The sequence below is a fragment of the Taeniopygia guttata genome, chromosome 4 (genome assembly GCF_048771995.1).
Source record: "Taeniopygia guttata chromosome 4, bTaeGut7.mat, whole genome shotgun sequence".
NCBI classification, from domain to species: Eukaryota; Metazoa; Chordata; class Aves; order Passeriformes; family Estrildidae; genus Taeniopygia; species Taeniopygia guttata.
This window is the reverse complement of record NC_133028.1, coordinates 26,529,689-26,544,641: the sequence shown is the minus strand read 5'-3', so window position 1 is coordinate 26,544,641 and position 14,953 is coordinate 26,529,689. Positions and strand designations below refer to the sequence as shown.

General features: G+C 40.5%; 1 protein-coding gene across 4 annotated transcripts in view; it reads left to right on the top strand.

Annotated features, from left to right (window-relative positions):
- LNX1 (ligand of numb-protein X 1) overlaps positions 1-14,953 on the top strand; it is a 121,225-nt gene that overhangs the window by 75,691 nt on the left and 30,581 nt on the right. For all 4 annotated transcript variants that reach the window (XM_002193037.5, XM_030271079.4, XM_030271080.4 and 1 more), the window contains 2 exons: positions 11,260-11,501; positions 13,154-13,309. In XM_002193037.5, coding sequence (XP_002193073.4) covers positions 11,260-11,501; positions 13,154-13,309 — 398 coding nt within the window. The remainder of the gene's footprint in view (positions 1-11,259; positions 11,502-13,153; positions 13,310-14,953) is intronic.

The following is a 14,953-nucleotide window of genomic DNA, read 5'->3' as shown; positions in this document are numbered from 1 at the left end:
TGGTCTGCATACAACAGGAGGGAAGCCACGCCACTGCTTTCTTGGGTGCTTTCCATGATATTGAACACAGCACTGCCTGTAGGTGCCTATCTGGGGAGAAGGGTGAGTGGATTGGGCTTTTTTCAGACTTGGGTAAAGGAATTCAGGTTAAAAGTATTTCTGATAGTTCTGTTATAAAAGTGTGTTCCAAAAAAAAAAAAAATTTACAATTTTTACAGCATAAGTGAGTATTTTCTACTATGTGAGATTTCAGGACACTATAAACAACATTCCAGTCATACTTGTGCTGTGGCTGGATTTGGATTTTCTGAAGCCCTTAAATGTTTTTACAATGTGTGTTTATTTTGATGGTTGGGTGAAATATCTTGCTGAAATATCTCATATTCAAGTGGAACCCATAAAATACAAGCAGTGAAGATTTTTGCATGCCAGATGGGTCTGGGGGGATTTGTTCTGAAAACTGGCTTGTGATGTCCCTCTGATCCACTTTCTTCTAATCATATATGCAAAAGAGAAGACTGCAGTGCAGTTTAGTTATAGAGCTGATTTGGGATCCTTGTTGCATATTAGACATCAGATTTTATAAGAATATGGGAAACATTTGTGACATTTCAAGAAGCTACTTAGCTGTACTGGCAGAGAGATGTTTGCTTAAGACTCAGACAGGCATCTGACAGGGATCTCTGTGGTTTCTCAACTGCTGAGGTGTGCTGAGACCTCTTTTGTTGTGGCCTTCCCTATGAGGAAGCAAAAATGCGTTTAGAGAGTGATATGTACCAAGATGTGTTAGGAGCATAATTTAGATATCCATGCTGACCTAGAAGGGATCTTATGTGACTTTTGGGTCACAGTGGTCAGAGACAAATGCCACCAGAGCTAGACTTGTGGATGGCTGTCCACAGCATGTTTTGTGAATAAGATTGTATGAAGACAGCATTTGTTATTTTCTGGATGTAGCTCCATTATTTCCTATAATTTCAAATTCCAGTGGAGAACATAGTAGTAAACCCAAGGCTTGAGTTGAAAACATCCTGAAACTGAACACAGTGTTCTCTTTTTATTATATCTAGAGGCTTATGGGCATGTGTTACTTCTCTTTGCCAACATAAGCCTCACACCTGCTCTCAGTGGTGGGGGCTTGCTGAGTCTGTGACACAGCAGATATTGTAATTAGTTTTATTTTAAAAATAAATGCATGCTAAGTATGTGTAAATACAAAGTTTCTGTCTGTCAGGCTTTTCTGTCTGTAGCTGCAAGAATTCAGGTTAAGCTGATCTTGTCAACTTTGTGAAAAGCCAACCCCACTTGTCCCATTGCAAACATATTTTGCTCACTGCATCATACAGTTTTTATAGCCTAGGTGGGGATAGTAGGAGGGGAAGACAATGCTGAGATATTAAGTTCCAGGAGACTAGTTATACCTGTTGAAAATAATCCGGTGATCAAAAGACCGAACAATAAACATGAAAAACATATGAACAATAAATGTGAAGAGTTTATGAATCAACGCATTGAATGCTTATTCTTAATACTAATTATATGTGTACTTACATAATTTGAAAAATGTAGTTTACTGGATTGAGAGTATTGGATTATGAGTATTGGATGAGTGTATTGGATATGAGAAAGAGCATTGCAATGCCTCAAGGATTCCTCTGTCTTTTCACTTGTTATTTTTGTCACAGATAATCTGATTTTAGCAGGAATTTCTGAGCCTTTGTGTATATATGTTGTGATTTTCCTTAGGCTCATTTTTTACTTAATGTTCTAGATTAGGAATATTTTTAGTGATCCTGCTGCAGCTTTATTATATACTATCTCAATTCCTAGTGTAAAAAGGTGCATTATCATTATTTTATTAGTATGAAGCAAATCAGTGGTCAAGATTGCTGGCTGAGTGCTAGCTCTTTGAGTGGTCTTGGATGGACTTGAAAAGCAAATATGAAGCTCAGAGCTGCTCATGGCAGGTCTTATGTTGCTTTCTAAATACTCAACTGATACATATTACTTGTGATCACTCCCTCATGCATGACTTCTGTAGATAGACAAATATACAAATATTGCTAAATACCTACATTTTCCATGAAGAAAACTCTCTTTTTACTTTGTGTTTTCTCATTTTCTTTTGGAAAAATGTGCAAGCTTGACTATTCTTGAGGTAATAATAGCTGAATCTTTTAAGTATGTTTTCTAGGCAATGATACAATACTGAAAGGTGATAAAAACTCTTGGTAAAGTTTTCATCAAGTTCCACTTCTTCTGAAGTCAAAAAGAGTTTTTAGTACTTCAGTACCTTAATACAGCACTTGGACAGGATTAGTGGGTTTAAATAATGTATTATTTGTTGAATGCTAATAAGTATTACAAGCCAAGAGCAAGGTTTACTGGCTCTCACCAGCTCAAAACTGGTAGTCCCACGTGTCTTGTTTTTCACTTTTATTTTGCTCTGAATCTCCTAACCAAGCACTCACAGATCCCTTGCTGTGTCAATACCTGAGCACCTACCAGGAATTAGAGATTGTGTGCTACCTCTGTTTTTCTTGCTTGTGTCAGCTGGTGTGAGTAGATTGCATGAGATATGTAGATCACTCTTTGGAAGCTTCAGTCTTTAATTAAGTTCAGTATAAATAGATATTGCTGTTGTTTTGTATCACACAAGATCACTCTCGTACTGTATGTCTGGACAGTATCTTCTCTGTGATGACAAATGTTTGTTTAGGGTAACGTAGGCAAATTAGTTTGTCTGTAATCTAGGAGTAAATAAAGAATAAGAGGCTGACTGCAGTCTTCCACCCTGCTTAACTCCTCAGTTTTGTAGCTCCAGGTCTACTTGTGCTCTACAAGCATTAGAGGCGTTGGAAAAGGTAGAGGCTCTAGAAGCAACTCAAGGCTATGCCTTATGTGAGCAGTGGCAACAGTCTGCTGATGTCTTTGTGCATTCTCAGAGCACTTGTGACTTGAACAAGTAGTTATGTTAAGTAAAAACAAGATGTGCTAACCTGTGAAAAAAGGTTTAAAAGCCTGGGTGCCAACTTGCCCATCTCAGTTCTCTCTAGCAATTTACAACTCCATTCTCCTGTATGTAAAACAGTTGAAATTTGTTGTATTGCTTTAAAACTAGAAATTGAAATTATAATCCCACCTTGGAGAAAAATCAGTACAGTTGTGGTTTCAAAATCATCTGTGACACAATAAGGGCCTGAAAGAAGTGTCAGGAGAGAAAGAGAACATGATCTGGACCAACAATTTGTACTTAGTCCCAGCAATAACTGGGATCATTGCGCAATAATCCCAGACATTATTTTTGTCTGCAATTGCAGGCTGTCGGAATCTGTGGGTATTGGTGATTCCGAGATTGTAGAAAGTCTCTGTCTTTCTGCCCCATTGCCAAAGAAGAAGCCATAATTCATCTGTGCTGTTTTTAAGGTTGTTTATTCTTGCTTATCTCTAACATGTTCTGCTGCCCTGCCGCAGGTCTGTCCTGCAGGGCAGCGTGTGGGGCTCTGCCCTCAGTGGGATGGTACAAACATTATATACCAGAAACTACGTGTGCTATATTTAGAATAATGTGCCAATATCTATCATCTACGTTGAACAGCGTGTCCCCAGCCTAAACCAATAGAAAAATGGCAACACCACAGTGAAACATGGAGGGCATGAAGAAGGAGGAAAAGGACAAGACACACCCAATTTCCTCCATCTTGTCCCCTCTGAACCCCTAATCTAGAAACCTAAAATTTTACTTTTGCACCCATGTCACACTTAATTATTACTCTTATCAAACACTCAAAGCTTGTAATTCATCCTGTAAGATTGAAAACTCCTCTCCATGGACAGATATCACAGACAGTGTCTCTCGGGGCTCTGTCCAGGGGGGTTCCTGACCCCTGCCAGGGTCCCAGACCTGCCAGGGCAGCCAGAGGGAAGCCCTGGATTCCCACAGCAGGCAACTAATGTAGTTTCCCAATTTCTTCCAATTCCTGTTCCCATGATAGATGCTAATGGGCCTTTTAAAAGATTTCATAATAGAAGCTCAAGATGGTGGTTGAATCACAACTTTCTGAGTTTTAAAGAGAAGGGAGGGAAAAAATCCTAAACATGACCTCATGTTAGATGATACTTTGCTAGCATGCACATGAAATTTAAGCTCTACATTATATTTAAGATTAAAAATATGTTCCAAGTTCTTTCAACTCTCCTGAAAACTAATAGGAAATATGGAGATACCCCCTTTTTTCAGTATGAGCAGTCAAATATTAAATAGATATTTGGTGTTCATTGAATGCTTGTTCAGTTTGTGTCTTGACACCAAGTCTTTGTCCATTGGTAGTTTTGGGAACTGTGAGGTCTGAACTCTGAACTGCAATTCTGCTCTTCATCAATGTAAAATACATTTAAGGGCCTCAAACATGATGATGAGCCATGCTTGCTCCTCCTTCTCAGCAGACAAATCCCAGAAATGGGAGTATGTCACTATAGCTGAAGACTAAATTGTAATTATCAAGAATGCTCAATATATTTTTCCTGATATGCTTGGAAAATCTTACCTTTTTAACCTATGAGAACTACAATTCCTTTTTCTACTGGTGGACCCAAATTCATAAAGAGTAGCTGATGTGGAAATATAAATATACAGATACTCCTGCGCACGTTCTTTATATAATGCACAAATATATTGTGTTTGACAGCACCTTAGTGCAAAAGCATTGTGGAAATGACAGCCCTTCCCTGGGGTCAGATCTTTACAGATAGGACAAAGCACAAATTTAGGCTTTGCTAGTAAGGTAGTTTTCCAGAATTTATTGAGTTGTGATGTCTTCATTAACACAAAACTGTGGAAAAAACCCTTAGGAAACCATAATGGGAATATGCAGAAATTAAACTGAAACAGATAAATATGTGAGAGGTTTTCCTATCTGGTGGGAAAGTATTTAAGCTAAATAACTTTAGCTTAATATAATAAATATTATGAGGACTTCTATAAATATTTAGAGACTAGTAGTGCAGAAATACAGAACCACTAAATCTGTTACGTGCTTTTACTATGGCAAAGGCCTCTGGCTGACAATAGAGAGCAAATAACATGAGAAAATCTCTCTGACAGCTAGACAGAGAAGCCATTTGCCTCATCTTAGTTTCTATCATAGCTGTTTCTGTGCTGACACCGATAAGAGCAGTGTTTTTGGAACTGTAGGAAGAATTGCTGATCCTCAGCCCTCAAGAGGCAGCAGGGATCATGCCACAGGCCCATGCTGCCCTCCCAGCCATCCCTGATGCCCCAGGTGTCAGGAAGTTGTCTCTAAAATGATTTTATTTACAGGGTTATTGAAGAGAAAGAGCAGTAGTAACTGGGACAATTTCCCACTTAAGTGAAAAATATGCATTTTTTTTCCTCCAAACAAGATGGCAAATCTCTGACACTGAGGGATCATCAAGGAGAGAATACCCAAGTGCATCAATGCCAGGGTACAGAGTGCACAGAACAGCAGTGGCAAGCACCTGGAAGTATTGCTGGCATTATGGATTTCAAGTGCAGGTGCAGATCAGCCTATTTCTAGTTGCATGCTTAGATATGGGTTTTGCAGCCTGTCTTTCAGCAAATGTTCAGGGGAAACTGTAATCCAGAAGTCTAAGCTTTTCTTTTTATATGGCTCATTCCGTTCTTTATCAATATTGAGTAAGGTTTAATGTAGGCAGGACCTTCTAGTCATAGTTGATGATTACAGTAGCTGAGGATTGTTTTTGACATGAGACAGTTCTTTATAAAAAGCAGAAAAGACACATGCATTAAAAAAAAATCATATACTTAAGAAGCTTTTTTCCATGTGAAACATTTGCAAAATTATGAGTATTGGATGAGTGCAAGTTAATCCTTGCGGGAACTTAGAATTACTAAGGAAAAATAATTTCTGTGAAGTGCTCTGTTCCAGAATTAATTTCCCTACACAGCAGAAAAAGAAAAAAAAAAAAAAAAGAAAAAAAAAAAAAAGGAGAAATTTTGTACATAGGACCAGGAGTCACAGAAGCTCATCTTCTGAGCAAGGATGTTACAATGTCAACAGGTTCAAAGAGCAGTAAGGTAGTGATCACCTTCACTGCCAAAGATACTGGTGTCTCTTTCTTCTTAAGTACCAGTATGGTTGAACTGGATGGGAGACCATGTATTTGCTGCATTTTAGCTTATATCTGTAACATGGGATATAATGGGAACTCAGGTGCCTTGCTTCTTTTTTGTATTTGACTCCATTTTCTTGGTGTATTTCCTGGCAAAAGTGAGATCAGAATAGTTGGTGTTAACCCTGAGAATTTATCAAGTCACTTCACTCCCTTGTGATGGAGTTTCAGAAAACTTCAGAGTTTAAGTGAAATCCATGTGGTTGGTGTTTGGGTTATGTTTGGACTACTATCACTGCTAAAGCACACATGGTGTGAATGGTTCCTGTGGGGCAGGAATTGTCAACACCTTCTTGTGAGTCAACCCCTCCAATTAAACCCCATGCCTCCTTTCTTCCCAGGCACAGCAGGAACCTCTCACCAGTGTCTCACAAGCAAGGTTATCAGCAACAGGTTATCCAGGATTCTTCTGGTTGATCAGCTTTGGTTTCTCCATCATCCTTTCCACTGGATTAGTTTATGGGTACTAGAGCATTCAGGGAGTTTGTGTAACAGAAGTATAGCACACACTGTTGATACTTTGGACCCCAGCTTGTGTCAAGACCAAATTATACAGGGATGAGGCTTCTTGCAGTGAGACCATAGCTGAAACATACTTGTCTACCCTGATCAGGGTTTAGCTATGGAAAGCAATGACAGCCCAATATGCAGTATTTTCTTCTGATGTGCAATCTTAAGTGTTTTGTATTATATACAAATATTATATATTATTCTTAGTTGCATTCCAACAATGTGTCTGCTGCTTCTGCACTAAAGCAAAACAGTGCAAAATATGAGGGGTGCTGGAAGTGAGGTTGAGAAAACACTACCGGAGCTGGGCAGGGGAGGGGTCCTGCTCTGTTTATTTGCATCGGGCCTGGGTCACAACCACTGTGACTCTTCAGATTCTCTCTGTTCCCCTGTTTCATGCTCAGGCAGAGATTGTGAAGTGACACAGAAGGCAGGGCATTTTTAAGAACACATGCATTATAGATGATAGGATCATAGCATGGTTTGTATTGGAAGAACCGTAGAGATCATTTAGATCCAGTGCCCCTGCCATGGGCAAACATATATATATTTTTTTTTACCTGTGAAATTGTTTTATTTAGATCTCTAGAAGAGAGGTGAAAAAATCCATGCAGTTGTCCTTGCTTATGTTTTGGTTTTACATTTTTTTCCCTATGTCATCCTGGATATTTGAAATCCTTGAGGTCAATCTTACTTTCAATTCCTCCTTTGCTGGGCAAGTCAGGGATGCTTCAAGGAGAACTGTCTCTTTTCGAACCACTGTTTTAATTTGAATTTCAAATGATGTGGATATGTTTCTGTTGGCCTTGAGTTTAACTGAAGGCTATTTTTATGAATGGTAGGACCAAGTTAAGGCTGCCACAGGGTTTTGGATCTCCTTGCTCCAGCTCTTGGGATGTGCTGGTCCTGAAGCCTGGAGTGCAGAGAGTCCCTCAAGTGTGGAACAGGGTGCAGGGCAAAGATTGCCCTGTGGCTGCCAGTGTTGATACCAGCCAGAATTGCAGCCCTGGGTGAAATTTTAGCAGCCACCACTGCTCTCATACTGCCCAGTGGTTAGCTCATACCAGAATATCAAACAGTAGATATCTGCTTTATGAAAGTGGCTGTGCAAACAGAAGATACTATTTTCTCAGTTTCCTGTATGCACCTAGTGACACTACTTAATGGCACAAACTGTACAACACATATTATTTATGTATGTTTATCTCTCTGGGGTTTGGCCTTCAAATTGTTTCAGTATCATACACCTGCATGGATGTACTCACTGTCCGGCACAACTGAGAAGGAACATAAATCTGTAGTTCACCTTGGCCTCCAGACAGTGTTGAGTTCACTTTCTGACTGCCTATGTTAATCAGGTATCCCACTCTTCCAGCTGCAAATCAGACCTTGTGATTAATACTCACAATGAGAGAGCTAATTACTGCTGGCATGTAGCTGTTTTATGTTTCTCTCTTTTCTAGGAGCCAAATCCAACCATATGGAAAAATGTAGCTTAAACACTATAAATATGATTCCACTTAGACAGTCATCTCTTCTGTTTTCTGTTATCACAGCAGTGTCAGCACAAGCAAAACAATGAAAGTGAAGAGATACTGTTGCAAATTTTATTACCAGTTTGAGGTCTTGGGACTTTTTTTTTCCTTCTTCAAGGACACTGTGTTAATCTGAAGAAAGAGGTCTTGATTTGTGTTCATTTATGCCTGCCACAATTATTTAAGAAATAGCTGCAGTGATCATACTTGAAGAGCTCTGGTTCTTCTTTAACTATTTCTGGCAGCGCTAGAAAGATATGCTTTGTGCTTTATATCATGACAACTTGTCTTCTCCAATAAGCCACATCTTAAACTGTGCCAGTCCTCTCTACATTCAAAGTAGCTGTCTTCTGTTCATTGCTATTGGAGTGAAGCTGTTGACTGTGTGTCTGCAGTGCAGCCAGCAGCAGCAAGTGAAGATTTCCACAGAAAGGGAAGGCTGTAGCAGTGAACTGCAGATGGGCACCAGGCAGTGCTTGAATCCAAATAGCTAGGAATCTTTGGGCTGAGCCACTTCTGATCTTCATATTGATCTTCACAGAGCTTTCCAAATTAAAAAAAAAATCTGCATTTGAGAACCCATTCACAAGGCTGGTGTTCTAGTATCAGCCACTGAAACTTCACTGACATGGGAAAACCACAGGCAAATGAAATAAAATGAGGAGTAGGAATATCTCTTATCATATTCTGAATCTTTGCGAGATTGTTGTAAAGCTGTTGGACTGTCTTTTGAGAACAGCAAACAGCTCTTCCCCAAAGCCACTTCTTTGTCTTGAGTTTTTAGACTATTTTTAAACTATTTTGTCAAGCATTCATAGGCTGGATTAGCAAATGTGACTTTATTGCAAGAGGGAGATGTCAAGGATGGGTTCCCAAAACACTGTCATGAAGATGTTTAGGTGAGTAGCAAGAGAGAAAGGCCTTTGTGCTTCTGCTTCTCATGAAATCTAAAGGAGAACATCCTGCCATGGTTTAGGGTTCTAGGGGAGTGAGAAAATCTGGAAAGAAACAGAAAAAATATCTGCTGCAATGTAGGCAGGAGAGCTCTTCCTTTCTTTACATGTCTACTGTTGCAGTCTTGCCTAGGAATGGGTGCCTGAAAAAGCTGTTCATTGATCTTTTGAAATAGTTCACTAATCTTCTCTTCCATTAGAGTATTTTCTTCTGAGATGCCTCATTTTGCTCGTGTAAAGTTTCAGAAATAACTTCCATTACAGCCATTCCTATCCAAACCCTAAAGCGTATACATAACCCTGACACAGTTGCATCAATATGACAGAGTTTGGTTTGGGTATTTTTCCCCTCTTTAAAATAAAAGTTGTCAGAAGCAGCGTGAAGTAAATGATGGTAAACCATAATCTAATGACAAAAAAAGGTTCTAATTCAATTGTCTCATCTAAATCAGTACCATGATAGAAATTAAACTGCTACTCTGAAGCTGATACAGAGAGCTCTATGACATCTCCTCATATCATCTTTCTCTCCCAGGAACTGCTTCCATAATAATTTCTCTTCCAAGTCTTCTGTTCAGTATACTACTTCTTTTCGTAACACTTAACCCACTAGTGTTGTGTACTGTATGTTTTATGCATTGCCTTTTGCTCATGCCATATATTACTAAGAGCTTTCTATCCCTAAGGGTTTCTGCAGCTATTTCTGTGAGTTTGTCCTACAGGGCACTTTCATGAAAGTCATCAGTTAGCCTTTGCCGTGAAGAAATGCATAATGGTAATTGAAAGTAGGCCAAGCCCATTAGATTATGATTAAAAGGCAGATTTTTAGGTTTTTTTTTTAATGCACTGAATGTGGTTTTAGTGGGTGGGCACTGGGCAGAAGTGGTGCTGGTGAAGTCATAGGTGCTGTGTCCTTGTTCACTCTGTCTTTTCAGTTATTTCATAGCTTTAATTGAATACTGACTCATGAAGACTACTACAGTGACCTTTAATTTTTATTCTAGTGACTTTCTTTCATTAGTCTTAAAAAAGAAATGCCATGCATGGTCCTGCCTTTGCTGTTTAGAATGAATCTAGAGCAGATAGTTGGAAGCATAACTAAGTGTATGTCCAAGCAGGCTTGTAACTTGCCCCTTATAATGCTGTATCTTCAGCTCTTTTGGGAACATGTATTTCTCCACTAGAAACAGAGGATTTTCCCCCAGAAGTAGTTTAGAACCTGCCTTGAGGTCCCCAAGCTGGTGAAGTCCCAGGCTAGCCCAAGGACCTTGGCATGAGGACCTGGTCCCAGCCCCTGGGTGGGAGCTCTGCACTTCCTCCTTGACTCTGGAGAGGTTGCAGGGTCAGTGGGACCCCTACTCCAACTTGCACCTCTTCCTCTGTCAAGGCAATACCTGCCTATTTTAGTGTCTCAGCTGAGCTGGAATAGCAGAGTTGGCAACTTCATATCTGTGGCTGAATTTGAAAACAATTCATCAGGTGCAGTTCAAGTAGTTAATGGTCTGTACAGGCACCGTGTGGGGCCTGGATTCCTGCAGCCCCCAGGTGTTCAGCTCCCACCTGCAGCCCTCCCTTTATTGTTTGCTCTGGTCTCTGCCGACACAGTGCTGTGCTCCACATGTGAGCACGCTGGTGACCAGGAGGGTTTTTCAGGAGGCAGGACTGGGTAAGGTGCCTTTTATTTCACTAGCAGACCCAGAGAAACTGTCAAGCCTCACCCTGCTCTCCTTCATCAATCAGAGGCAAGTAGGAAATTACAGATTGTGGCCTCTGGTTTAATTAGCTACCTGCTATTCTTGTCCTCTTGCATCCACAGTAACTATTTATACACATAAGACTATATACAATGTTGAGGTTTTCTGTTTTTCCTTGACCAGCAGTACTCTTCCCATGTAAGGTGGTAACTCACCTCCTTTGAAGCACACACTGGCATTTCTCCCTCTTGTTAATCATCCATATTTCACTGGTTACTGTGATCATCACAGGCTGTACTCCAAGTGATTCCTTGGAACCAGAGAATTTCCATAAGTATGCAGCATTTAAACACAACTTGCTATCATGTCTCTCTTTCCCTCTCTTCTCCTTAGATGTAAAGGAGCATCCCACTATGGCCTTAGCAAGGAACGGAAGAGGCGTTCCCAGGACTGCTCTCCAGACCATGGCTCCAGCTTAGCAGTAGCTGCCCTGGGCCCTGAGCTCTCAGCAGCTGCAGCCATTGCCTTAATGACAGATGAGCCAGGGCTGGTGAACCCGGCCTTCAGCCCCACCTCAGAGGACAGCCAGCTGGGCAGCAGCCCCGGAGACCTGCACCGCAGCAACCGGAACAGAAGTAAGAGCCAAAAATGGTGGCTTCAGAGCCTGCTAGCCCCTTGCAGCATTCATTTTTCTGTTAAATATTAGCCACTGGAGGATTAAAAAAAAATTATAAAAAAGAAAAAGGGGTGGGGGAAGTGAAAGCTTTCATTTTTCATGGTTTATCAAACCATGAAAACCATGTGCACTCAGTGACACAATAGATTTGAGGTGAAAAAAAAATGGCTTGGCCAGGGGCAGCATCAAGCTGAAAATGGACTAGCTGTACACATGTAAACTGCAAATCTATAGAAAGATTATTTAGGTAAGTCAGCTCAGTTGGAAGATAAATTGTTATGTGTGATGGGCGGGGGAGATGGTCTAGCTGGGTAATGTGTTGCCACTAAATCTTGGTGGCTCGAGAAATGCCCACAGACATAGGCACCTACCCAAAATCCTGTTGGAAACTGTGTTTCACATTTGCCAAGTATTTTCAGGGAAAAAACCCTTAATAATTGCCTTGGGAGCTTGGGGACATCTGCCAGCTTCTTGGGAAGGTGCAGTTTGGAGGAGCTGGTCCTGCTGAAATAACAACAGTCAAGGACATGCTGCATCAGGAAACTTTGCCTTGATCTTTCACCTTGTGATACTTCACCTGTGTCTGATGAGTGTCATGTTTGAAAAACATGGCCTGGCCATAGCCAGAGTCAGAAGTGTTAATGCTGAGTTCCAAGCATGTATTTGAGGATTTTGAAGCTAAAATTGAAAGCTCACCTTGTGTGCTGCCAGTTGCGTATTGGGAAAATGGATGAAGGGATGAAGAAACACTAGGAAATGAGAAGCATTATCCTTTTGTTGTGCCAGGGTTTGGAGAGGTGAGGAAAGGAAGGGTGCAAGAAGAGAGCACTATAATCTCAATAAATTCTGTCAGTTTTATTGAGTGTAGAGGCCACAGTCTGGTTTGAGGGAATGTTGTATTATTAGATTACAATATTTGGCTAGCACGCAGAGCTGGAGCAGCAACAGCATGAACAGAGCTGGAACAGACAGAACAGCAACAGCCATTAAGATATCTTTAGCAGGATGGAAAAGAGTGACATGTTTTGAAAGTATTATAGCTTTTCTTTTGTGTTGCAGTACCCGAGTCAGAATATATGAGGTTTTGGTCCCTCCTACCTGATAATATTTGAATTTTTTGACATGAAACAGTTGGCAATCATTGGTAGCTTTAGAAGAAGCATTGCAAGGTTTAGAGGCAATAGTAGTAGTGGGGATTTTTTCAAGAAGAGTTTTTAACAACTTCCAGCTTTTTTCCTTCAAACATGTATAGCTTGAGAAGAGCAGTGCTTCTTCCTTTTATATGTATTTTTCACAGAATTGCTGCTGATTCTATCTTGATGGAGGATTATTCTTTCAAAAGCTACCACACTCACAGAAGATTTCTCCATGTGGTTGGCAAAACAGACAGGAAGGTGGCAATTCAAGGGTGTGGGACTGAGGTAGTGATTGCACCCAGATGCAGGTGGGTGCAGCCTTGAAGTATCAGCAGGACTCAGGGGCAAAGCTGAAGCACAGGCAGCCCTGATGTTGATGTTACATCCCATCACATGCCGAGGGCTGCAGAAATGCTGTGGTTCTAGGCCAGAACTGCTGAACTGTACTGATTTGGTTTTTTCCCTGCTGTTGCAGCTCGACACTTTGAACGTTCCACTATAAGAAGCAGATCTTTTAAAAAAATAAACAAGGCGTTCAGTGTTCTTCGAAGGACAAAAAGTGGAAGTGCCGTTTCCAACCAGACTGATCGGGAAAGGGAAACTGTTGGAAACTCTGCTGCTGGAGAGGAAGGTAATGTTTTGTTCATCTTGTGCTATCACTCAAAATGGGGTAGGGAGCCCTATTCACGTAGGAGCTGGATATCCATGACTGACGGGCCTTTCATGTGGTGGGATGTGCGTGATTAAAAAAACAAACTAGAAAACTTTCCTTATTTTCTTCATTCAAAAGATGTTACTGACTGGCAGGCAAGAATATTGCTGGGGTGTGTGGGACCTCATGTAGGGCTGTTCTGGTAACAGCCTGTATGCTATAGCCAGCCCAGGATCTAGCCCACGGGATGTGGGATCTGGGCATCTGGGATCTGTTACTGGAGCTATCATTGATTTGCTCAGTAATTTTGTACAAGTCTCTTCGTCAGCATGTGCCTGTCTCTCTAAAACAAATAGATCACAATAATCATACTTTAGAAGAACTTAATGAGTTTTGGCTAATGTTTATGAAGCACTGGAAATTCCCAGTGGGAGGATGGTATGGAAGTGTGAAGTACTGTAATTATTCCGCATTTCTGTGGGCTCCTTTATTACCTAAGCAGGCAGGTGATGAGGTAAGAATGCTCTGCTCTTAAACAGCAGGGAGAGGCAGGTTTGTCTGATGTATGTCAGGGATGAGGGGTCTGGCAGGTAGTAACACTTAACATTTGGCATTCTCAAAGCAATAAGCAAATGTTACTAATCAGTTTGGACCATAATTATGAAACCAACAATGACATTCATGCATCAAGAGGAAGTGATGATAGAGTGGGAATCAATGTCTTAATCAAGGTCTTCACTCAGCTTATTATTCCTTTGCTTGATGCCTCAGCACCTCACGTCTCTTCCTAGTTCAAATGTTCAGGATGCAGGCTTTAGAAATACAAAGTATCCAACTTCCTTTTGCTCTGTATTCAGGTTCTCATTGAAACACAAACAAAATAAGCACAAAAGGCTGCCAAATGCTACTTTCAGGTGTCATTGTCATGCCATTATGAATAGTGGTGAATTGGAGAGCCATGTTCAATATTCTTCTGCTTTATTTGTTCATTCTTTCAGGAGAGTTTCACAGTGTTACTGTGTTCTTGGTACTTACTCTCCTACTTCACATACTTGCTGATACAGCCGAAATAAAGCCTGGTAATTCAAAATCGTGAACCTTCTCCGTAAAAAGGATGGGAATATACTTCTTGACCCAGAAACGTAATGAATAATTTTACTATATTTTAAAATATTTTAAATCATTTTTATTATTAAAAATAATGTTTTTTTCCCCCAAGTAAAATTTTACAAGTAAGTTGTTTATATCTCTGAGCAGGCAGATAGATTTCTCGTTCCATTCCAACTCTTCAATCCACTGTGAGCAAACGCTTGCCTTTTTTTAGAATGAGTAAAATTCTCCATGCCTCAAGTTCATATTTTTCAAAAGACATCCCTTCAGGAAGAGATACAGACCATTTTCTACCTAGCCATATAACTGACATTAGTAAAGTTCCACTGAAATCTTGGCTTTATGTCCAGGGTGGGCAAATAACCTGGATGTCAACAGCACCTACCCAGTAGCCCAGTGCAGTCCAGATGTTAGCAGAACTTAGCAGAAAAGTGTTAGGTTGTAAGTGGCCTTTACATTCCCAGCAAATGAAAAGCATTGTTGTCTCTGTAAGAGATGTAAAATGGCAATCAC